This window comes from Desmodus rotundus, chromosome 12 (assembly GCF_022682495.2).
Source record: "Desmodus rotundus isolate HL8 chromosome 12, HLdesRot8A.1, whole genome shotgun sequence".
NCBI lineage: Eukaryota > Metazoa > Chordata > Mammalia > Chiroptera > Phyllostomidae > Desmodus > Desmodus rotundus.
The window spans coordinates 75,065,526-75,091,178 of NC_071398.1; the positions used below are offsets into that span (position 1 = coordinate 75,065,526).

At 37.3% G+C, this 25,653-nt stretch overlaps 1 protein-coding gene across 1 annotated transcript in view; it reads left to right on the forward strand.

Annotated features, from left to right (window-relative positions):
• COPA (COPI coat complex subunit alpha) overlaps positions 1–25,653 on the forward strand; it is a 58,702-nt gene that overhangs the window by 6,661 nt on the left and 26,388 nt on the right. The window contains exons 4-13 of the mRNA XM_024574875.4: positions 2,446–2,526; positions 2,652–2,728; positions 3,424–3,533; positions 8,784–8,893; positions 10,455–10,554; positions 20,514–20,649; positions 21,426–21,508; positions 22,856–23,006; positions 23,934–24,000; positions 25,374–25,449. Of these exons, the coding sequence (XP_024430643.1) occupies positions 2,446–2,526; positions 2,652–2,728; positions 3,424–3,533; positions 8,784–8,893; positions 10,455–10,554; positions 20,514–20,649; positions 21,426–21,508; positions 22,856–23,006; positions 23,934–24,000; positions 25,374–25,449 (991 nt within the window). The remainder of the gene's footprint in view (positions 1–2,445; positions 2,527–2,651; positions 2,729–3,423; positions 3,534–8,783; positions 8,894–10,454; positions 10,555–20,513; positions 20,650–21,425; positions 21,509–22,855; positions 23,007–23,933; positions 24,001–25,373; positions 25,450–25,653) is intronic.

Below are 25,653 nucleotides of genomic sequence, written 5' to 3' on the forward strand. Positions count from 1 at the left end.
AGGAAAAATAAGAGAAAGGACAATTTTCTGAAGTGGAAGAGGATGGTATCTCAGTCTGTTTGGGCCACTATCACAAAGTGCCACACACTGGGTAGCTTATAAACAGCAGAAATTTATTTCTCAAAGTTCTGGATACTGGAGGTTCAAGATCAGGATGTGAGCATGGTTGTGGTCTGATGAAGGTCCTCATCTAGGTAGCAGACGGCTAACTTCTCATCATGTACTCATATGGTGGAATGGGAGGACACAGATGTGTAATGAATACTATCTTGCCTCTGATGTGTTTGAGGTACCTAAAGGACAGTGTAGTGGAGATATGTCTGCACTGGAGATAATTTTGGCAAGTTGTCATCGTGAAAGAGGGAACCAAAACAGAAATAGTTAGCACATACCACTCAGGGATTATGTCGAATGAGAAAACAAACTCGTTTAAAAGATAGACGAGGTAAAGTTAGTATAGAATGATTTGAGAGGCTGGAGATGAATCAAGAGGGAGAAGCAGAGGACTCTTGGATACCAAGGAAGGACAGAATTTTTTGAAGGAGAAGGTGATCAGAATAAGGTAAAGACCAAGTAACCTTTGGGTTGCTTATTTAGCAGGGCTTAAGTGATCTTTGTAGCACTTAGAAGCAGTGATAGAATACAGGCAATTCTTTGAAGAAGCTTGACTGATAAAAAGGCATGAGCTGGAGCCAGAGTCTTTGATTTTTTTTTTTTTTTTTTTTTGGGTAGCAAAATTTGCTCTGGTTACTTCCACAAAAAGTTTTTCCAAAACAATATTTTTAAAAAGGAGTTATCTCCCACTTATGTGAAATGTCCAAAATAGGCAGATTTATAAAACAGAAAGTAGATTAGTGGTTGTCTATGGTTAGTGGGGGCACTGGTTAGGGAAAAAATGGGGAGTGACTGCTAATGGGTATAGTTTTTTTGGGGGGGTGCTAGACTGTTCCACCATTGATTGTGGTGATGGTGCATAACTATGAATGTAGTAAAAGCTGTTTAATTCTATACTTTAAATGGGTGGATTATATGGAATTTGAATTATGTCTCATAAAACTGTTATGAATTTGTCTTAGCCTAGCTAGTAGGTATATAGTGCTATCATAATGTGGTTTTAATTTATATTTCTCTGATAAAAGGGGGATTATCTTAAAAAGTCACATTTATGGATCAATATATTGTTTGCTATATCCAGATTTAGAAAGAGTAAGATAGAAGCCCAGCAAATGGTCAGAGTCTATATACCCTATGGGTCTTTAAGGATTCATAGTTCTGGAGTTTGATAGAGGGCTATAAAGGAGCCAAGGCAGTTTGAAGCTAAGTATATGAAAGTTTAAAACACTGAACTCTGTAAGGGAAAAAAGTCTAGTTACAGAATAGTACTTATGGCATGACCTAAATATTTGTGTGAAACTCCCAACTCTGCTGTATATATAGATGAAGGTGAAGGTCTTGGGATACTTTCACTTTTTGTGTTACTTATCTTTTCTCAATTCTACACATTGAGCACTTACTAATTGTTAGCTATTGTATTATGTGCTTGAAGTATAGTGTTGAGCATGATGGACAAATACCCCACCTTTAGGGACTTTATATTTTTTTAGCACAATCTTACTTTTGGGTTGTTTGAATTTTGTAATTAAGAAAAAAAATTTTATTTAAAGTTGAAAGAATAGTCACAAGCTGGCCAAGAGAGATTATAAACGAGTATTAAATGTTAAAAAAAGAATAAAAGGCATCAGACCTCTCATTTTTGTACTTTTTTGGGGGGCTTCTATGTGGGCAGCATGAGCTGTCTTACAGTTATGCCCCTGACTTTAGTGTCTTCTTCCCTTGTGCCCATTGATGCTTGGTACTTTGGTAGTAAAGTCAACTTTATATCTGAATATGATGTTTCTCTGCTTTGCTTAGCCTAACTGAGCAATGTGATATTTTCTGTAGTAATGAGTTAAAGTCTCTTTGCATGGCAGATGAATATAGATCATGAATGTTTTGGCATCATTTGCCACCAAGTTAAGAGACTAAGAGAAGATGATGCCATATGTTATATTATTTCCTTTGGAGTTATAGTATTTGTCCTACTTTTCTTTTTACCCTGAGTTAAGATGATCAGTACAGCACTTAAGAGATCTGTATTAAAGCTGAGAACAATTATACAGTAGGAAGAAGAGCTTCAAGTTAAGCTTGAATAAGCATCTTGTCTCAACTTATTAGAGATGGTTTCTCCCCAAAGAAAGGAAAAACTTTTCCATAGTTTTAGCTTTAGGTTTTCCCTAGCCTTGCCTTTTTTTCTTCCCCACAGGTTATTTGGTCTTTTCCCCTCCGACTTTAAATAAGACTCCCTGTCAGGGTTACCACCTATTTAGAAATGCCCAAATATAAATCCAAACATAGAGGCTCAAAACCCTCAGGTCCTATTCCTTAGCTATATTTCTGTCTTTGCAGGTTTGGAATTACAAGCTTCGGCGCTGTCTCTTCACATTACTAGGGCACTTAGACTATATACGTACCACATTTTTTCATCATGTAAGTAGCCGAGGTGCCTCTGATTATAGAGCATTCTTCAGTTTCCCTGAAGAATGTGTTCTTAGAGGAGCCTGAAAGAACACATTTGTTTAGTGTTCAAACCCTTTATTTGGAATATCTTTCAGGAATATCCTTGGATTCTGAGTGCCTCAGATGATCAGACCATCCGAGTGTGGAACTGGCAGTCTAGAACCTGTGTCTGGTAAAGCAGGGCTCTTCATTCTTCCTTACAATCAATTTCTCTTGAGAATAATCATCTCTCTACCCTAATGGACAGTGTCTGATGATTAATTACTGATTGTATTTGTAAGATGATTTTATGTACAAAATGGTAAATATAGAAGTAATCTTACAAGTAAAAATGAATCTGGATTTTCTGATTTCTTACCAGAGAAAGGAGGTCATATAGTTAGGCTTTTAGAACAAAACTTTTAGCTAGTTTTCAGTTTTGTTCTTGTGAAACCTGAGTCAGGGTCTAGACCTTTGTCTTGCTTTGTGTTTGGCCTTGAGCTTTCCATGAAGATGTAAGGACTGTTTAAAATGATGCCCTTTAAGAGGGATATTCCATTAAAATTTAACAGATAGTTTTCAGTAAGAATTACTAAGATTCTATTTATTTTGATATCTTAAGGTGTCTTTAAGAGGAGAGCTGTGCCATCTCAGTTCTCCTGAAATCAATAATATTAAATACCAGAGCATTAGAAGTAAGGGAGAGCTATTGTTAAAACAGCTGACCTTGTTTATTATTAGTTTCTAATTGTTAGGATGACTTGTCTTTGTCTCGAAAAAAGTATGATTGGATTTGCATCTGTTGACTATGGAGAGGTATTTAATATGTACTAGTCTGGTGATTCCTGCCTCTAATTTGGTATTGTCTTTCTTTTTAAATTCTTGCAGTGTTTTAACAGGGCACAACCATTATGTAATGTGTGCTCAGTTCCACCCCTCTGAAGACCTGGTTGTATCAGCCAGCCTGGACCAGACTGTGCGTGTTTGGGATATTTCTGGTGAGCTGCCCAAGTTCAGGGGAAAACCTAGTCATGTATGGCACAAAACTGCAATTGCTTAAAATAGTGAAGGTAGTTAGCTTGAAACAGGCAAATTTAGAATATTCTCTTCTTAAATAATAGCATATTTGTTTCTGAAGATGTTAAATCTGCTTTTATGGTTCTTCATGTTAGAGGTATTTCCTAAGAAAAGTGGTTGCTTTAGGAAATTTACTTAATTTGGTGGAAGTTGAACTTTTTAGTTAGATCAGTTTTAGTTAAAATCTATATACCATTGGCAGAATCTGATTAAGAATCAAGCTTTACACTAAAATTTTTTTTAAATCTTTGACAAAAACAAATTTGGGAAATAAATTAGTGTAGGGAAGCAGAACTCTTGTATACTGTGGCCTTATTCAGAAATAGGAAAGTCTTTTATATTTCTTCTAATGTAATGAGCATGGGGAGGTGGTATAGGGAGTGGTATGTCCAGAATACCTTTTAATATTAGAACAGGCTTCTAGGACCAGAAGTTAAAGTAACTTACAGATTTTGGATAGTTGGGATAATCCCTCCTTTCATAGTTTGTGTATCTTGATTTTGTGATAGTATTTAAATGTTTAGTGCTGTATGGAAAAGACATGACAAGTTGCTAACTAGAAAATTCAAATTCAGAGAAAGGACTATAGCTATGAGATCGACCTGATGGAGAAATGAATGTGCTTTGCTGAAAGTCAAAATAGGGAAATGAAACTAAATGCTGTGGTTCTCTGCTCAGTTAAGTTTATTTATCATTTGCTATATTATCTCTATTTGTTTGTTGCCTTATAAATTCTTGGAAATCAGGTTCTCTGAAAGGTCCATGGTTAGACTATAAAACAGTGTTTTCATTCTGTAAAAGGAAGGCCTCCTCATAGGTCTTGCTTGGTTCTTTTTTGATAATAAAGGAGTCACCCTACTGTATTATATAGCCAAGGTGGTAACTTTTCTCAACTCTTTTGTGGCTTGGTGGGTTGGGGCAGTATGGTAGTTGCTGTCCCAACAAGCCAATTTAAACAACAAGTTGAAAATTTGAATTCCTGAGTGTAGCATTTGGAATGTTGTGATAGGTATTTTTTAAGATTCATGTAGCACGGAAAGCCCAAGGGAAGATAAGGACAGCTGGAGAGTAGACCTCTAGATCATGTGGCATTTATAGTTTTCAAAGGTTCCAAATTAGAAGGGAGTGGTAAAACAAGATTGTACTGGAGATAGTTGGACCATCTTCAGCTAGGGCATTTGCCATTGCACTTTTTCGTCAGACTGGTAGGTGTTTTGTAGTACACTCAGATGTTGACCAGCCATGCCAGCTGGAGGAGTTAGGCACAGACACTGCAAGCCTGTGCCCTCTCCTCACTGCAAGTACTAGGGAGCTTATTTTTCACTCTCCCAGGACCTAGCTATGGCTTTTCGTGGATTTTCACTATGTGCACATTCAAAACAACCTCTCGTCTCAGGGCATAGGAGCCTGATGGGGTTGGATCCTGGCATATGCTGTTCCAACTGGTCAGGGGTAGTTATAATATTTAAAATAGCCTCTCCCATCTGGGGTTCTGTGAGAGAATTAGAGCTACAGAAATGCTTTGAGTGACTGTTTTCTCAGTTCTTCTAAGAACGGTGTTCAACAAATGCCATTCTAGATCATAAAGAAGTTAATTTGTTACATGCATAAATTGATGCTTTGGCCATTAGGGCTTACCATAATTCTTTGGTAGCACACTGGGTTGAGAAGGGCTTTACAGTGCTCTACTCTCAGAGTTTATGCCCCCTGTTACTAGCACAGCAGTTTCCCTGTGGCAGCTAATGCAGTCTGGGGCAGCTAGGTAGATGGATTCTCATTAGTGATCATGAAATGTTCAAGGCAAGAAATTCTTTTCTCTTTTGTAGGCAGGAGAACATTTTTGCATCAGTATTAAGGTTCTTATTAGAGAAGAGAAGAGAGAGTGTGACCTCAGTTGGGGTTTATACTTGCTCTTGAAGGTGTGAAGTGCATGGATTACTCTGTAATAACGTCACAATCTGATATTGAAAATTTTGTGCTAACTGCTATACAGATATTAATGCTCTCTTTACCGTTAATAAGTGTTTTTCTCTACTCAAAACTGTTCTGATTTCTAAAACCCCTGACCCAGAGTAGAAGGAGATGCTTTGGTATTAACCAAATGGAAGGAGTTTTTGGGTTAGACTTTTACATTTTTTCTTTCCTTTTCTAGAAATAAAATACTCTTTTTAGTGGTTATTTTTGCCTGAGTTCCAATAAGTTTGACCACAGGAAGAGGAATTAGCTTTCACATATATTAGGGACCAGAACTAATATTTCCAGGAGAGGAAACATTAGTTCTGAGCCAGAAAATGAATACCTTCACTATTAGAGAACTGTTCAAAATTCTAATTTTTTTGGATGTCTGAAAGGGGACACACTGAGCCAGGTAAGCAATAAGAAAACATCTTTAAAGGGAAACCTGTCTTGTTGATACCTCTCCCATGAGAATTGAACCCCATGGGGCTTAGCTTAACCTGAATCTTTTTTGTTAGCCTGGCAAAAAAATACTTACAATCCAAATATAGATATATAGAAGATAGGTTGTTTTTTATCTTAAGCTTCCAAGTAAACTGAAATTATCTTAATGTGCTGACACCTTTGTATGTCAAACCCATGCAATTCAGGTTTAATCTTTGCAGTGACTACTAAAAAAGTATTAATTTGCTGCCAACTTCTGTTCTCATCCCTCTCTTCTTACTACTTCCCCTGGTTCCCACTTAGAGGTGTGCATCAAACAGGTCCATTCTGAAAGTATCCTCTCCTCCCTCTGGATTTGAGTAGCTGCTATAGAAATTTTCCATCTGTCATTCAGTCCTAGTGAGTGACTTGTTGAAGACTTAATTATTTCTTCTCTGAGTATCTTTTCACTGCCTGTCACTTCATCTGTCTGTATTTGCCCTTCCTCTTTCATGGATCCTTATAAGCAAGTGCAACAAAGGCTTTTATTCTGTCATACAGCTTTCCCTTTAATGTGTTTGTTGAAGCTTATTGGAGGTGAAGTTCTTCACAGCTGTATTTTTCTTCGAATCTGTTTCATACCCCAGATTCAGAAAATGTTGACAGATCCCATTAAAGGGATATGTGAAATAAGTGAAAGGAAGCAGCCCTGTGATAATATATTTATGAAGCTTTGGGCGAGTGTTTTGTTTTGCCTTTTAAAGCTTTGGCTTTATTTCTCTTTACCTATTGGCTAAATCAAGATAATTAAAACTGTTGTGTCCTTTTAAGCACTTACTTCTCTGATGCTGATGTTTACATGCCACTATAATAGAAGAGAGATTATGATTCTAATGCAATGAAAATAAATGTTATTTTTAAACTCAAATGTTAGTATTGTCCTACAGATGCCAAAATTTATGCTTAAAACTACTTAAGTTATATTTTCAATGATAGCTTATATTTTCTCCCATTATAGATATTTGATTTTATTTTACAAATACCAGGTAGTTCCATTTTTCTCTTTGCCCCACCTCCCAAACTACATCAAAAGATGGGAATTGAGTCCCATTCTATTACCATATTCATAAACTGGTATAATTATGCCTGCCTGCCTGTCTCAAAAGGTTACTATCAGGATCAAATCACAGAACATATATTAGACTACTTTGAAAACCACAAAGTTCTTTTCAAATGTAAGGTAGTGATGTTATAATTTTGGTTCTGAATATAGAGCACAAATACTAAGCTTTTAAGGTCAGTGTGATTTTTGCCATAAATTTGGGTCCTATACAAATAACTTTTTTTTCTTTTTAATAATTTTTTTTACTTTTCAATTACAGTTTCAGGTGTACAATCCAATCATTAGACAATTATATACCTTACTAAGTGATCAACCCAGTAAATCTAGTACCCATCCAAGGCCATACATAGTTATTACAATGTTATTAACTATATTTTCTGTGCTGTGCTTTACATCCTCATGACCGTTTTTTTATAAACTTTTAAAAAAAAGATGTTACTTTTATTTGTTTGTTTGTTTATTTTGGGGGAGATGGAAGGGAGGATGAAAGAGAGGGAGAGAAACATCAATGTATGGTTGCCTCTCAAGCACTGCCCATTGGGGACCTGGCCCACAACCCAGGCATGTGCCCTGACTGGGAATTGAAACTGCGACCCTTTGGTTCACAGGCCAATGCACAGTCCACTGAGCCACACCAGCCAGGGCCCCCATAACCGTTCTGTAGCTACCAATTTGTACCTCTTACTCCTTTCACCTTTTCTACCCACTCTCTTAAACCCCCTCCCATTTGGCAACCATCAAAATGTTCTACGAGTCTGTTCTGTTATGCGTTCTGTTATGTGTTCATTTGTTTTTCAGATTTCACATTTAAGTGAAATCACACAGCATTTGCCTTTTTCTTTCTGAGTTATTTCACTTAGTACAATACCCTCTAGGTACATCTATGTTGTTGAAGATGGCATGATTTCATTCTTTTTTATGGCTGCGAATAACACTGTTCTTATCCTGGTGTCTTTTTTCCATTGTTTTCAAATTATGGGCTAATTCCTCCCAATGAAACTAGCCTCCAGAGGTTTTAATGACAGAGTACATGTATTCAGATCTATTACCAGTCTTTTAAGCAAGAGCTTAATGGGACATGACAGATTGAATTATTGTGTCCCCTCCCAAGAGTCAAGTAGAAGACATGAGTACACTTTTTACATAGTTTATAGTTTACAGTATCTTTCACCATATAGCTGTCTTATATTTAATAGGCCTACTGTCCTTAACTCTTTTAGAACTTCCTTATGAATTGCCTAAAAGCTTCCAGTTTGAGAAACACTGAGCTGTGGTCTCCTCAAATACCTGTTCTTTGAAAATTCTTTGAGATGGTGAAATGAAAGTTGCTATAGATTTCATGAAGTTGAAAGTGGTAAAGTAGAAATTGAATATTTACTTCTCGAGGTAAGATTTGTTGAAGAAGTTGTGTTAGAAGTTTGGCCCTTGTCTTCTGAGGAGAAATCTCAGTAGTGGGCCTGTTAAGTGTTAAGGGAGCAGAAGAAAATGCAGTGAATATACCCATTCTTCAATATTTTGAACATTTCTAGAAAGAAGTAGATAGGAGTCTCTAAATTTCTTTCTCCCTTTTCTTTAATGTGAGTGTATCACTGCACCTTTCTTTGTTTGTTACGGTATGCTTTTTAGTAACATGTTTATATCTTTCATTCCACTCCTTACCCCCGCAAAGGTCTAAGGAAAAAAAACTTGTCCCCTGGCGCAGTGGAGTCGGATGTGAGAGGAATAACTGGGGTTGATCTGTTTGGAACTACGGATGCAGTGGTGAAGCATGTACTAGAGGTACTTGTCTTTAGAACCATCAGCTGATTATGGGCTCTTCTCCAGGGAAACACTGACAGTATGCCATTGAAGTGTGTATTCTTGCAATAATGATTTATGCAGTTCTTAATTAAGTGCTAGGCACTGTTTTGAGGCACTGGAAATAGAATAGTGGGTGAGTCCACTGAAATGAAACTTACATGCTACCTAAGGGAGAGTCTTGTTACCTTGTAGAAACAGAAGAGAAGGAGTAAGCTGCCGTAGGCTCCATCACCATCCCAAAGCAGAGCCCATTCTCAAGCCTATTGTAAGGGAGAACAGGATTGAGGGTGAGAACGGGGGATTTAATCAAAGTTATTGGGAACCAACCATGTGTAAGTAACTTGCAAGCACAGTAGAAAAATACAAAAGTGTAAGATAGAAATAGATTTTTAAAAAATACCTAATTTAATCTTCACAGTTATCCATTGAAGTAGACATTGTTAACCTCATTTTGCTGAAATGAGATTAAAAAATTGAGATTTAGAAAAATTAAGCAGTTTACCGAAGTCCACATGTATTTAGTAAATAGATTGCAACTTGGATGACTCCAAAACCCATGTGCTTTTCACCACATGATATCTCCCAAAAATAGTGCTAATTCAAAACTGCTTTATCAATGATTATGTCACAATACAGAGTACAACTATAAACATAGAGTACAATATATCTTAAAAAATTAGTAGTACTTAAACTTTGTGGTCTGAAGACCTCTTTATATTCTTAAAAGTTATTGATCCCAAAGGGTTTTTGTTAATGTGAGTTATAGCTGTCAATTTTTACCATATTTAAAATGTTTTAAAGCTAATAATAACTTTTAAAATATAAAATGTATAATTATACATTCCATTAGCCATTAAAGCAATGACATCACATGTCATGTAACCTCTAGGAAACTGTACACTTAGAGAAAGGAAAATGAAGAGGCAAATAATGTCTTAGAGTTATTATGAAAATAGTTTTGAACTTGCAGATTTCCTAAAAGAATCTTGATGATCAATCAAAGTGTATTCCAACTACACTTTGAGAATTTCTTCATTAAGTTATAAAATTGGCCTTTTTTCTTTTTAAGATTTTATTTACTTATTTTTAGAGAGAGAAGAAAGGAGGGAGAAAGGGAGAGAAACATTGATTGGCCACCTCTTGCACATGATCCAAACAGGGACCTGGCCCACAACCCAGACATATGCCTGACTGGGAATTGAACCAGCGACCCTTTACTCTGTGGGATGATGCCCAACCAACTAAGCCATATTGATCAGGGCTGGTTGTTATTCTTGAGATGTTATAGTTAGTTGGAGAAATTTATAAATAGGTAAGTAACAAAACCAGGCAGTATATCACAAATGCAAATGAAGTTGAACTTGGGAATAATATTGGATAGATTGACATAGTAACTCTAGTTCAGATCTTACAGCAGCATAGTCTTATTATATGAAGAGTACAAATCAGAGACACTTTAACTACCAGCATGGTTTATTGGCTTTCTTTGAGTAATAGACATAAAGCCATTTTAGAAGAACCACTTTTTTTTTTTCCACAGGGTCATGATCGTGGAGTAAACTGGGCTGCTTTCCATCCCACTATGCCCCTTATTGTATCTGGGGCAGATGACCGTCAAGTGAAGATCTGGCGCATGAATGGTGAGTGAACAGTGATGTATCAACATGATTAAAAAATTGACTGCTGGCCAGCAAGGTGATGTAGCCAGGTTTTCTGGACTTAATGACCGAATTTCTTACCTTAGGTGTTTATGGTAACCCTAGGGACATAAAAATTTCCTCATTCCCTGTTTTCTTGCAGTGGCATCCTGATTTTCAGGAGTATGAACATAGTGAAAAGTAGGAATTTATTCATTCAACAAATGTTTATTTTTATTTATTTTTATTAAATTTATTGGGGTGACATTGATTAATAGGATTATATAGGCTTCAAGTGTAGAATCTTTGATACATGATTTGTATATTGCACTGTGTGCCTACCACCCAAAGTCAAATCACCTTTCATCACCATATATTTGGCTTCCTAACCCTTTGCTATTCCCCAACCCCTCTTCCTTCTAGTAGCCCCCATACTGTTGTCTGTTTCTGTGAGTTTCAGTTTTATATCCCATGTATGAGTGAAATCATATGCTTTGTAGCTTTTTCTGACTGACTTACTTCATTTAGCATAATATTCTCAAGTTCTATCCATGTTGTTGCAAATGGCAATATTTCATCTTTTCATCTTGTGGTTGAGTAATATTCCATAGTATATACATACCTTCTTTATTCAGTCATCTACTGAAGGACACTTTGTTTATTTCCATGTCTTGGCCACTGTGAATAGTGCTGCATTGAACATAGGGATGCATATATCTTTGTGAATAAATGTTTTCAAGTTTTTCGGGTAGATACCCAGAAGAGAGGTTGCTGGGTCATATGGTAACTATATTCTTAATTTTTTGAGGAATAGCCATACTGTTTTCCATAGTGGCTGTACCAGATTACATTTCTACTTGAAGTAAATAGGAGTTCCTTTTTCTCCACAACCTCTTCAACACTTACTATTACTTGTCTTGTTGATAATAGCTGTTCTAACAGGTGTGAGGTGGTATTTTTATTGTAGTTTTCATTTGCATTTTCCTAATAGCTAGTGAAGTTGACCATCTTTTCATATTTCTTGGCCATTTGTATATCTTATTGGGAGGAATGTCTGTTTAGGTCCTCTGCCCATTTTTTAACTGGACTGTTTGTTTGGTGTTGAGTTTTATTAGTTTTTAATATATTTTGGATATTAACCCCATGTCAGAGCTGTTGTGTACAAATATCATCTCACATTTGGTTGGTTGCCATTTTGTTTTGTTGGCTTTTTTCTTTTCTGTGCAGAAGCTTATTAGTTTGATGTAGTCCTATTCATTTATTTTTGCCTTTACTCCCCTTGTCTTTGGGGTCAAATTAATAAAATCTTCTGTAAGACCAAGGTCCATAAGTTTAGTACCCGTGTCTTCTCTTATGTAGTTTATTGTTTCAGTTCTTATATTTAGGTCTTAGATCCATTTGGAATTAATTTTTGTACATGGGAACAAAGTGTAGTCTAATTTCATCCCATGTGGCTTTCCAATTTTTCCAGAACCATTTATTGAAGAGATATTCTTTTCTCCATTAGTGTTTTTGGCTCCTTTGTCAAAAATTATTTGCTCATGTACATGGAGGTTTATTTCTGGGCTCTCAGTTCTGTTCCATTGGTCTGTGTGTTTTTGTTTTTCTGACAATACCATGCTGTTTTGATTATCGTTGGTCTGTAGTATAATTTGAAGCCAGGTAGTGCAATACCTCCAGCTTCATTCTTTTTTCTCAGGATTGCTTTGTCTATTTGGGGTCTTTTCTGATTCCATACAAATCTGATGATTTTTTTGTTCTATTTCTTTAAAAAATGACATTGGGATTTTGGTGGGTATTGCATTAAATCTGTGAATTGTTTTGGATAATATGGATATTTTAACTATGTTGATTCTTCCAGTCCATGACCACAGAACATCTTTCCATTTTATTTTGTCTTTTTCAATCTCTTTTAATAATACTTTGTACTTTCCCGTACATAGGTATTTCACATCCTTGGTTAAATTTATTCCTAGGTATTTTATTCTTTTGTTGCAATTCCGAAGGAATAGTTTGTTGGGTTTTGTTTTGTTTTTTTTTTCATCTTCTGAAATTTCATTGTTATTGTATAGGAATGGTGGATTTTGCACATTGGTTTTGTATGCTGCAAATTTACTCTATTTGTTTTTAATAGTCTTTTGGTAAGGTCTTTAGGGTTTTCTACATGTAGAATTATGTTATCTGCAAAAAGTGACACTTTTACTTCTTTCTCTTGCCCAATTGCTCCGGCTCAGACTTCTAGAACTATGTTGAGTAAGAGTGGTGAGAGTGGACATCCTTATCTTGTTCCTGATTTTAGAGGAAAAGCTTTAAGTTTTTCACCATTAAGTATATTAGCTGAGGGTTTGTCATATATGGCCCCTGTTATGTTGCAGTATTTTCCTTCTATACCCATTTTATTATTTTAATCATAAATGTATATATCAAATGCTTTTTCTGCATCTGTTGATAAAATCACATTTCTATCCTTGATTTTACTAATCAAGGATAGAAATCCTGTATTACTTTGATTGATTTGCCTATGTCGAATCATCCTTGTGCCCTGGAATGAACACCATTTGATTGTGATGTATTGTTTTTGATGTATTTTAAAAAGATTTTAATTATTTTAGAGGGGGAAAGGGAGAGACCAAGAGAGGGAAAGAATCACTGATGTGTTGGTTCTCCCAAGCCCCCAACTGGGGACCTGGCCAGCAACCCAATCATGTGCCCTAACCAGGAATTGAACTGGTGACCTTTAGGTTTGCAGGCCAGTGCTGAATCCACTGAGCCATACCAGCCAGGGCTATTTTTTGATATATTGTTGTATTAAATTTGCTAGTATTTTTTTTAATTAATTTATTTTTTGAGAGAGGGGGAGGAAAGGAGGGAGAAAGAGAGGGAGAGAAACTTCAATGTGCTAGATATACATCAATGGGTTGCCTCTCACATTCCCCCACCTGGGGAACTGGTCCACAGCCCAGGCATGTGCTCTGTTAGGAATTGAACTGGTGACCTTTGGGTTCACAGGTTGGCACTCAAACCACTGAGCCACACTAACCAGGGCAATTTGCTAATATTTTGTTTAGGATTTTTGCATCTGTATATATCAGATATAGTGACTTATAGTTTTCTTTCGTGTGTTAATTCTTGCCAGGTTTTGATATCACAGTTATGTTGGCCTCATAAAATGTCTTAGGAAGTATTGCCTCTTCTTCAATTTTTTGAAAGACTTTGAGAAAGACAGGTATCAAAATTTTTTTGAATGTTTGCTAGAATTCATTAGTGAAGCCATCTGGTCCTGGACTTTTATTTTATGGGAGAATTTTAATAGTTGTTTCAACTCATCACTGTTGATTGGTCTATTTAGATTTTCCAGTTCTTCATGATTCAGTCTAGGAAGGTTATATTGTTCTAGGAACTTACCTCTTTCTTCTAGGTTATTGAATTTATATACAAGGTCTGTCCAGAAAGTATCCAACCATGTAATGTGAAAAATAAAGACATTTATTGAAGAAAATGCAGAAAAATTGCACATAGGCCAATGACACCTCAGTCCCCTTCAAAGTAGGTACCTTGGGACCTCACACAGTTCTTCCAATGGCCATCAGCTGCCCCGTCATATTTTCCTGAATCTCACTGACAGTCTGAAATCTCTTCCCCTTCAAAGGTGATTTTAGTTTTGGGAAAAGCCGGAAGTCACAGGATGCCAAATCTGGGCTGTAGTGAGGCTGAGTCACCTGGGTGATTGGATGGTTCACAAAAAAACTCTGTATCAGATTTGATGCATGGGCAGGCACATTGTCATAAAGAAGCTGCCAGTCACCAGTTGCCCATACTTGCAGCCTACTGAATCCAAATAGTTTCCATGGAGGAATGTTGAAGCTTAAAGCAAAATTTGATGCAGATTTGTTGCTCTACTCACTCAGTCATTTTAAATGCAACGACCACACAGTGCACATGCTCACTCAATGGTGTCTACCACCCCCAATGACTAATACAGTGAAGTTGTCATTGTTCATGCATGTGCATTCCAGTCCACTCTCCTTGGCTGCCAGGTTACATCGATATTGCTCTAACTATTCTCATTACATTAACAATGGCTGGACTTGTTCTGGACAGACCTTGTAGTCTTAGTATTCTAACATGTTCCTTTGTATATCTGTGACGTCTGTGGTAGCTTCTCCTCTTTCATTTCTAATTTTGTTTATGAGTCTTTTCTTTTTTTTTCCTTGGTGAATCTAGTCAGGGGTTTGTCAATTTTATTAATCTTTTCAAAGGACAACTCTATGTTGTATTTATTTTATGTATACTCTTTTTGTTCTCTATTTTTTTGAATTCTGTGTTAATTTTTATTATTTTCTTTCTTTTTTGTAAAATATATTTTATTGATTATGCTATTACAGTTGTCCTATTTTTTTCTCCCCTTAATTCCCCTCTGCTCTGCAACCCCCCTCCCACCAGCATTCCCCCTCCCTTAGTTCATGTCCATGGGTCATACATATAAATTCTTTGGCTTCTCCATTTCCTATACTATTCTTAACCTCCCCCTGTCTATTTTGTATCTACCATTTATGCTTCTTACTCCTTATACCTTTTCCTTCATTCTCTCCCCTCCTACTCCCTGCTGATAACCCTCCATGTGATCTCCATTTCTGTGGTTCTGTTCCTGTTCTAGTTGTTTGCTTATTTTGTTTTAGTTTTTTTTCTGGGTTCAGTTGTTGATAGATGTGAGTTTGTTGTCATTTCACTGTTCATATTTTTGATCATCTTTTTCTTAGATATATCCCTTTAACATTTCATTTAGGAAGGGCTTAGTGATGATGAACTCCTTTAACTTGACCTTATTTGGGAAGCATTTTATTTGCTCTTCCATTCTAACTGATAACTTTGCTGGATAGAGTAATCTTGGATGTAGGTCCTTGCCTTTCATGACTTCAAATACTTCTTTCTAGCTCCTTCTTGCCTGCAAGGTTTCTTTTGAGAAATCAGCTGATAGTCTAATGGGAACTCCTTTGTAGGTAATTGCCTCCTTTTCTCTTGCTGCTTTTAAGATTCTCTCCTTATCTTTCATCTTGGGTCATGTAATTATGATGTGTCTTGGTGTGTGCTTCCTTGGGTCCAGCTTCTTTGGGACTCTGAGCTTCTTGGACTTCCTGGAAGTCTATTTCCTTCACCAGATTGGGGGAAGTTCTCCATCATATATTCAAATAAGTTTTCAATGTCTTGCTCTTCCTCTTCTCGTTCTGGCACCCCTATGATTCAGATATTGGAATGTTTAAAAGTGTCCTGGAGGTTCCTAAGCCTCTCCTTGTTTTTTTGAATTCTTGTTTCTTCATTCTGTTATGATTGAATGTTTATTTCTTCCTTCTGCTCCAAATCTTTGATTTGACGCCTGGTTTCCTTCCCTTCACTGTCGGTTCCCTGTACATTTTCCTTTATTTCACTTTTCATAGCCTTCACTTTTTCCTCTATTTTGCAACCATACTCAACCATTTCTGTGATCATCCTGATTACCAGTGTTTTGAACTGTGCATCTGATAGGTTGGCTATCTCTTCATCACTTAGTTGTATTTTTTCTGGAGGCTTTGATCTGTTCTTTCCTTTGGACCTTTTTTTTATCTCAGGGCACCTGTTATGTAGTAAGGGTAGGAACCTTATGCATTTAACAAGGCAGGGCAACCCAGGTTGCTACAGTGTGGCACTCTATGTGGGGGAAGTGTCAGAGAAGGAACAGTACCTTGCTTGGCTTTGGGCTGGCTTTCAGTCACTTCCCCCGCTACCCACAAGCAAATTGGGCCCTTCTGGTGCTGATTCCAGCGTGCATGTGTTTGTGTACATTCTAGGACCCTGTGGGTGACTCCAATGGACTCTCCTGTGAGGCATGGGAGTTGCTGCAACCCCCACACGTTTTTTAGTTGTTGTTCTCCTTGTCTCGGTTGTGCGAGCAGGCAAAGTGTATCTGCCTACACCTCCATCTTGGCCGGAAGGCCTAATTTTTATTATTTTCTTTCTTCTGACTTTGGGTTGCATTGTTCTTCCTCTTTTAGTTCTTTAAGATATAATGTTAGGTTGTTTACTTGGGATTTCTCTTGTTTCTTGAGATAGGCCTATAATGATATAAACTCTCTTATTACTGTTTTCACTGCATTCCAGAAGTTTTGATGTGTCATATTGTCATTCTCGTTTGTCTCTATATGTGTTTTGCTCTCACCTTTTTTTTCTTCTTTGACCGAGTCATTTTTTAGTAGTATGTTGTTTTATCTGCACATATTTATAGGTTTCTTTACTTCCTTTTGCAGTTGATTTCTAATTTCAAGGCATTGTGGTCAGAGAATATGCTTGGTGTGATTTCAGCATTCTTAAATTTATTGAGGCTAGTTTTGTGACCCAACATATGGTCTATCCTTGAGAATATTCCATGTGCACTGGAAAAGAATGTATAATATGATGTTCTGGGGTGAAAGGCTCTATAAATATCAATTATGTCCATTCATTCTGATGTGTCATTTAAGGCTGATTTTTTCTTAATTGATTTTTCTGTTTGGGTGACCTGTCTACAGCTGTCAATGGAATATTTAGATCCCCTACTATGATTGTGTTTTTGTCAGTTTCTCCCTTTAGTTCTGTTAGTATTTGCTTTATATATTTCAATGCTCCCTGATTGGGTACATATGTATTGAGAAGTGTTATGTCCTCTTGTTGTAGGATTCACTTTATCACTATAAAATGTTCATCTTTGTCTCTTGTTATCTTGAAATCTATTTTGTCATATATAAGTATGGCTGCATCTGCTTTTCTGTGGATGCTATTTGCTTGGAGAATCATTTTTCACCCTTTCACTTTGAGTCTGTCTTTGTCTTTGCAGCTTAGATATGTCCCTGAAGGCAGGATGTGGTTTTGTGATCCAGTCTGCTACTGTGTAACTTTTTATTGATGAATTCAGTCCATTTACATTTAGGGTGATTTTAATTTTAAAGTTTTTATTTATTTATTTATTTTTTAGAGAGGGGCAGGGAGGGAGAAAGAGAGGGAGAGAAACATCAGTGTTTGGTTGCCTCTTGTACACCCCCAACTGGGGACCTGACCTGCAACCCAGGCATGTGCCCTAGACTGGGAATCAAACTGGCGACCCTTTGGCTCGCAGGCTGGCGCTCAGCCACTGAGCCACACCAGCAAGGGCTACAGTGATTATTGGTGTATGAGGATACTCTATAACCATTTAATCTTTTGTTTTCTGGTAGCTCTTTGTCTTTATTGATTCTTTTCCTTGGTGTTTCTCTCTGTTGCTTTTGTTTGGTGGCATTTCATCATTTTTTCTCTGTTTCCTTTTTTAAGTTGTGTGTCTCAGTTTTGGGATTTTTGTTGTGTGGTTACCATTAGATTTATGAAACAGAAAGTTTTATATGTACAGTATTCCTTTTTCTTTTGAATGCATCTGATATCCATCATCCTTTGCAAATCCAGACCTTTATTCTCTCCCCTTTTATGTTTTTGGTTCTCACAAATTATGCCTGTTTATGCTGTAAGTTTGTTGGTGATCTTACTTGTAGTTTTGTGACCTTTTGTTCTTTGTTTCATTTGGAATAACCCCTTTGAATATTTTCTGAAATAGAGGTCTTCTGGTGATTAATTTCCTCAGCTTCTTTATGTCTGGAAAAGTCTTTATTTCTCCTTCATAGCTAAATGGTAACTTTGCCGGATATATATGTTCTTGGCTGGTAATTTCTCTCAGTAGTTTGGATATTTGGTTCCACTCTCTTCTGGCTTGTAGTTTCTGTTGAGAAGTCCAATGATAACGTAATAGGCTTTCCTTTATAGGTTACTTCTTTTTTTCCCCTTGGCTGCCTTGAGAATTCTTTCTTTGTTATTAACCTTTGACATTCTAACACAACATACCTTGGAGAAGACCTTTTTGGATTGAGGTGATTAGGTATTCTGTTTGCTTCTTGGATTTGAGGATCTAATTTTCATAGGTGTAGAAAGTTCTTGTCAACTATTTGTTTGAATAAGTTGTCTATTCCCTTCTACTGGTATGCTTACTTTCTTTTATTACTCTTCCTGATGGAGTCAGATAGTTCTCACAGTTCTTTCTTTCTTTCTTTTTTCTTTTAATGCTCAAGTCTCTCTCTTCTTCCCTCCCTGTCATTTCTAGATTTCTGTTTTCGATATCACTTATTCTTTCCTTCAGCTGGTGAGCTCTGTTTCTTATGCTTGCTAGTTAATTCTTGATTCATTTTATTGAGTTCTTCATCTCCAGAATTTCCGTTTGGTTCTTTTTTAACGTTTTAAAGTTTCAGTCTCTTTGGCAATGTGCTCATTTTGTTTATTATTTTTTTAAAGCTCATTAAATTGCCTATTTGTGTTTTCTTGTATCTCATTGAGTTTTTTCAGAATTGCAATCTTAAAATCTCTGTCATTTAAGTCACATACTTCCATGTCTTAAAGTTTGTTTTCTGGAGAATTTTCATTTTCTTTCTGAGTTGCCTTGTTACCTTGGTTATTCATGGTATTTGATGGATTTCTTCTTGGTCTAGGCAACTATGTATGAGAGGCACTTCTTTAACAGATTGGTAAAAAGAATTTTTTCTATTGTTTTCCAGTTGGTAGTACTGAATCACAAACTTTTTAGCTCTCTTGTATTTCCCTGGCTTTTCAGATCTCCATGGGGTGGTGGAAAATGGCCTGTACTTCCTGGGAAGCTGGGTGCCTTCCCTATGATCTGGCTACCCTGGTCCAAGGGGACCAACCCCACAGGGGAATGTTCAGTAATGTGACTCCACATCTGTGAAATCCCCGTGCTATCCTCCGCAACCACGTGCTGGCAGTGTAGCAGTGATGGGGGGTGGGGGGTGAGCCAGGGAACCCGGCTACCTCTTTTGTTGCTTTGCCTTCCTGGTAATGGTGACCAGTGGACCTCCAAGGCTTCCCCCCAGCACCTCCACCCAAACCTGGGCTTAGTCACAGAGTTCCCCTGTCACTCAGGGGAAAAGCAATTCTGTGGTACCAGTTCTTGGATTTGCAGATAATGGGCCCTGCAACCCAACATGTAGGGTGAAGGGAGGCGAGCTCTGAGAGGTTAAGAAGAGGCCAGGCTTCTCCCAGGGAGGGGGGGAGTAATGACGGGGGGGAAATGGAGACAACTGTACTTGAGCAACAATAATAAATGAATGAACAAATAAATAAGTAACTAAGGAGGCCAGGCTTCATGGCTTTGTTTCTCTGTTTGAAATGCCAATTGCCAGACAACCAAGGCCGTACCTCCACTTTGAACTTGCCCAGGTCACTGGACTCAGCCACAACTCATACTGCTCGCTCCTGTAGGAATGCTCACTAAATCTCTTTGCTCCTCCAGGCTAAAAAGAGTGCTAGCCACAGCCTAATTTTTTCTGTCTAGACTGAGCTCTGTCATAAACTCCTGGCTGCAGGGCTGCCTCTGTGGCTTCTCTCTGCTTTTTTCCCTTTTTGCCTCCCTGGTTCGCTCCCACTTGCCCACCTTTAGATGTTTCAATACATGGATCTGTCAGATGTGTTTGTGTGTTGTTTGTTGAATTATGGCTCAAATTGTTGAAACTTTTAGGGGAGAGATGAGAGGATCTCTCACTCTGTCATTCCTCTGACATCACTTAAACAAATGTTTATTGATTACATACTTTGTATTAACCATTTTTCAAAGCTCTGGAGATAAAACAGTGACTAAAACAGATAAAACTTTTGTCATATGAAGTTTATATTCTCTAATGATAACTAGTGACAAGTAAAACAGGATAAGGATGATGAAGCGGTGCTGTAATTGATAGGAAGGTAAAAATGAAAGAACAAAGAAATATGTAAAGATTCAGAGGCTTAAAGAAAATTACCCTATAGAAAGAAGTTGCTAATTTTGCACTTTGTTGCATATCTTATATTTGGTTAGAGGATCTCATAATTCCAAATCCCAAACTTAGAGTAGTTGGGATGACCTAATTCTTTTTGTCCTTCAGAATCAAAGGCATGGGAGGTTGATACCTGCCGGGGCCATTACAACAATGTATCTTGTGCTGTCTTCCACCCTCGCCAAGAGTTGATCCTCAGCAATTCTGAGGACAAAAGTATCCGAGTCTGGGATATGTCTAAGCGGTAAGGGGATTATGATGCTGTGGGACTAAACTCAGGGGAAGCCCCTTTCTTTCTCTTACCCTCTGTTTTTAAAAATTAAATTTAGAATACTTGTATTTGTTTCTCATTGTTTTCAGCATGTAGAGAAGTTAGATCATATACAGGCATACCTTGGAGATATTGTGGGTTCAGTTCCAGACTACTGCAATAAAGTAAATATGGCAATACCGCAAGTCACACATATTTTTTGGTTTCCAACCACATATAGAAGTTATGTTAACGATCATTAGAGCTTGTTATAAAAATGGTGCCAATAGACTTGCTAGATGCAAGCCACAAACTTTCATTTTGTTAAAAACGCAGTATTTGCAAAGCACAGTACAGTGAAGGTCAATGAAATGCGGTATGCCTGTATTGTGAAAATTTGAAAGGACTTAAAGATCAGCTAACAGTTACAAATTTTCCATCAAATAGAGATCTCCATGTGTATTCTTTTTCTCCTATAAATTTAAGCATGTTCTTTTATAGCTAGAGAAATAAATATGAAATGAAAGCAGTATAGTAGGAAATTATGATAAATATGGAGAGATTAAAATACGAAAATAAGAGGGTCAGTTTAGAGTTTCCTCTTTCTGTTTTTTAGTAGAATTTATCATGACTACCGTTACTTAGGATATATAATATACTATTCCTGATTTATATCAGCATGCTGGCTTACCACTCAGTATTCTTATATATAATGGGTTGAATATTCCTTGGAAATTAATATTTTTGTTTGTTCACCTTTTATTTTCTAGAACTGGGGTTCAGACCTTCCGCAGGGACCATGATCGTTTCTGGGTCCTAGCTGCCCACCCTAACCTTAACCTCTTTGCAGCTGGTAAGAGCCATATCTTCTCTTTTTCCTTATTTCTGTTCAAAGTTTATAAGATGAGAGTGATTCTCCATTAGCTTTGTCTCCAGTAAATGCAGAGTAGGATGACAAGAAATACAATTCTCACAAACATGTGTTGAGGCTTTTTTCCTTTTTTCCCCTCTTAGGAGTAGTATTCTTTCAGTGTTCTTTGTTCACCAAGAGCCATTTAACAGTAAAACCCATTAGTTCCTAGGAGGCTTTGGAGGCTAATACTGGACACTTGGAATTCTCAGACTGAGGAGCTAGAAGCTGAGTTTTATTCATTCATCTAGCAAATACATACAGAATATCAGGCCCTAGTGTGAGTGCTAATGTTATAGCATAAAACAACGTCCCTGATTTGATGGAACTTTTTTTTTTTTTTGGCAGTATAGGAAGATAGACCATAAAACAATAAGTATATGAAACAATGTATAGTGAAAAGTGCTTTGAAGAAAAGTTAAACAAACGTAAAGGAGAAAGAGAGGGATGAGTGTGGGGACTGGCAAAGACCATGATATAAAGGATACTGGGCATGTTTGAAAAACATGCCAGTAGGAGCATAGTGAGTAAGGGGCTAAGTATAGGAGGTAAGACAAGACCATATTGTACATGTTACTCTGAATGGAAAGCCATTGGAAGTGTCATGATCTAGCTTATGTGTGGAGAGGGGACTGGAGGGCAAAACTCAAGGTTTCTCTGAAAGATGGATAATGCCAGTGGGAAAAAAGCAAAACATTTGTTTAAAACAGAAGCATAAAGACTTTTAAAACTGGCATCTATTTGTTCAGCAAATATGTTTATGTTATTATTATTATTGTAAGCTAGGCACTGGGGAAGGATGGAAATTACTGTAATTTCTGCCTTCAGGGAGCTCATGCCATCGTGGGGATGATAGACCTACACAATTACCATATAGGATAAGTGCTATAATAGAGGTTTGTACAGAATGTTAGAACACAGAGGAGGGCATGTCTAAATGTAGCAGTGTGATAGAGTGCAGCAGGTCTTCAAATAACATCATTTTGCTTATTATTTTGTTATAATAAGATGCTGAAGGAACTTAACCTTTGTTTATATCAATTAGCCTACAGTAAATTTGGTTTCATTATACATAGTTTTGCTTAAAGTTGCAAAACCTATCAACCATATAAGTGTGGACTTAATGTATTAAGAAGGGATTCACAAAAATGTATTTGAAGATTCCAAAAATCATGATAATTTAGGCAAGCAAAGGATGCACACATATGTAATCCTTATCCTTGTATATCTCCTGTTTCCAGATTTGTTTCTTGCCTAAAGCTAATTTCTTCTTTTCTCCCTGTGCCCCAGGCCATGATGGTGGCATGATTGTGTTTAAACTGGAACGGGAAAGGCCAGCGTATGCTGTTCATGGCAATATGCTACATTATGTCAAGGACCGATTCTTACGTCAGCTGGATTTCAACAGCTCTAAAGATGTAGCTGTGATGCAGTTGCGGAGGTAAATCAGACTTCCCTTCAAACCCTCTCATCTGTCACAATGATATGATACCCACCAAACCAAAGTCTGTTATTTAACAACATTTTGGATCTCATCTCCTATCACAGATGGAACCCCCATTGGCTGAGGCTACTCAGTTTAAACCATAGGAGTATGGTGAGCAAGGAGGTAGCCATGAAGGAAATAGTTCCCCTGCTGAGAGTGCTAGTGACCCTCTGGACAGGGAATCATACTACCACTTTTTGCCAGCTCTTGCAAACCAGAGAAAGATTACTGGTTGAGAGTATCCCAATTTGATGATAGGCCTTTTTTTGCCTTTGGCATTTCTGTAATTCTTCTTTGCTTTCTGGCAAAATATATGCAGCTTTAAATATGTCTCTCGAAGCTCTTTAACTCTGAAGCTGTAATAACCTTTGGGATGCCTAGCAGAAGGAACTGTCCTCTTAAAAAGCTATCATCATGCTGAAACATTCATGGTGGCAAACTTTGCCATGAGGGCTTGATAACGACCCTCTAGTATGACTACAATAAAAAGATGGGTTTATGTGAACAGGAGAAATTAACCAGAGACAAATCACCTCATTAATTCTGTGGCATCCACACAATTATGTGTAGGAATTTGTACCCAAGGAGAACTAATCACATTTACTACAGCAGTGCTAACCCTACCTTCTATTGAATAATTTGACTTGTAGTAGGGTTTGCTTTTTTAAAAAACTTTGCTCAAAGCTGAGATAGGGAAGTCCCCAGGCCTTAAGGGAGGGAAGCGAATAGATGCGCTATTTATTTACTTTTATTCCTAATTATAAAAATGATGAGTATATGTGTAAAGGTTAGATAAGTAAGAAGTGTAGGAATAATTCCTTTCTTCCTTCTATTCTTATGCCTCTTTCCTATTTTCTCTCTTTTTCAAATTTCTATTTCTAGTGGTTCCAAGTTTCCAGTGTTCAATATGTCCTACAATCCAGCAGAAAATGCAGTCCTGCTGTGTACAGTAAGTAATTACTGAGTGCTCCTAGGATCTCCCCATTTCTCATAGGACTCTTTCTTGTGCCATAGGAATCGCCAGTGTATTTAATGGTCACTTTGAGAGAACTAACACAAAACAGGCTCAAATCAAGTAGGCTTCAGTTGTTACAAGCATCTTAAGAGTTGTGAACATATCTTTCATAAGGCTAACACCTTTTAAACTTAATGAAGCATCAAGATGAATGACCAAAATCATTAAAAGTAATTTGAGACATTGAAGTTAAGAACAATCTAACAATAACCGGGGGGGAGTGGGGAGGGGACAGTGAGGAGAGGGGATTACAGGAACTACTATAAAGGACACATGGACAAAATCAAGGGGGAGGGTGGAGGTAGGAGAGGGAGGTGGGTTTGGCTGGGATAGGGTGGAGGGATGGGGAGAAAAGGCATACAACTGTAATTGAATAACAATAAAAATTTTTTTAAAAAAGTAATTTGAGAGAATGGTTAGGGCCATATCTTAGGTAAAAGAGATGCTTATCTTGATCCTTTCATTTGAGTGAAAATAGCAGAGCTCATTTTGAGAGGAGTTCCTTTCAATGAAGTTGCCTTCAGGGTCATCAAATAGAAATCATCCTCCTTTCTTGCCATATAATTCAAAAAAGAAATGAAGTTCTAATTTTATTTTATTTTTTTTTAAGATTTTATTTATTTTTAGAGAAGGGAAGGGAGGGAGAAAGAGGGAGAGAAACATCAATGTGTGGTTGCTTCTCACATGCCCCCTACTGGGGACCTGGCCCACAACCCAGGCATGTGCCCTAGACTGTAATCGAACTAGCAACCCTTCGGTTCACAAGCTGGTGCTCAATCCACCGAGTCACACCAGGCGGGGCTGAAATTCTAATTTTAGAGCCCTGGTTACCAAGTTAAAAAGAATGAAAACCTGTCTTTCCCCATATGACTTCTAGTGTCTAATCCCAGTTCTTTTTCAATATCTAACAGACCCATATTTTCCTCTTGGCAATTTTCTTTAATGTCTTTTTTTTGCGTGTGATGTCTTTTCCCCCCTTCAAGCAGACTTTTAAGTTGATGAGTATATTCAAGTGGGGCACTGGGCTATGGGGTCTTAGTCTGTTAATTTGTGGAATAGAGAGTAATCCTTGCTTTCATTCAGTTAATATCTGCATCTTTGGAGGATGAAAAAAAATGAAATGACTGGAATGCTAAGTTCTTTGGCAATAAACCCTATAAATTTTAGCCATGGAGACATTCAAATGCCATCAGAGTGAAGGGTTAGAAATGTATAGTTTCATGTTGTGGTCTGTGTAATCATAACTGTTTATCAGAATAAACTTGTATCTTGAGTACCTCTGACAGTTTAACTTTTTCCTTCTACAGAGAGCCAGCAATTTAGAGAACAGTACCTATGATCTGTACACCATCCCCAAGGATGCTGACTCTCAGAATCCTGATGGTATGTGTTCTGTTTATCTACCCAACTCTATTTCCAGCTCTCCTCTCCCACATCATCACTCCTTTTTGAATTTTTCACATTCCATCCTCAAGCTGTGACCACATCATTCAGTGCTGTGGCAGGTGGCACTGACAATTGCATCACAGGCGACCATGGTGTGAAATATTCATGTTCCTCCTCCATTTTATTACTCCAGCTAGATAT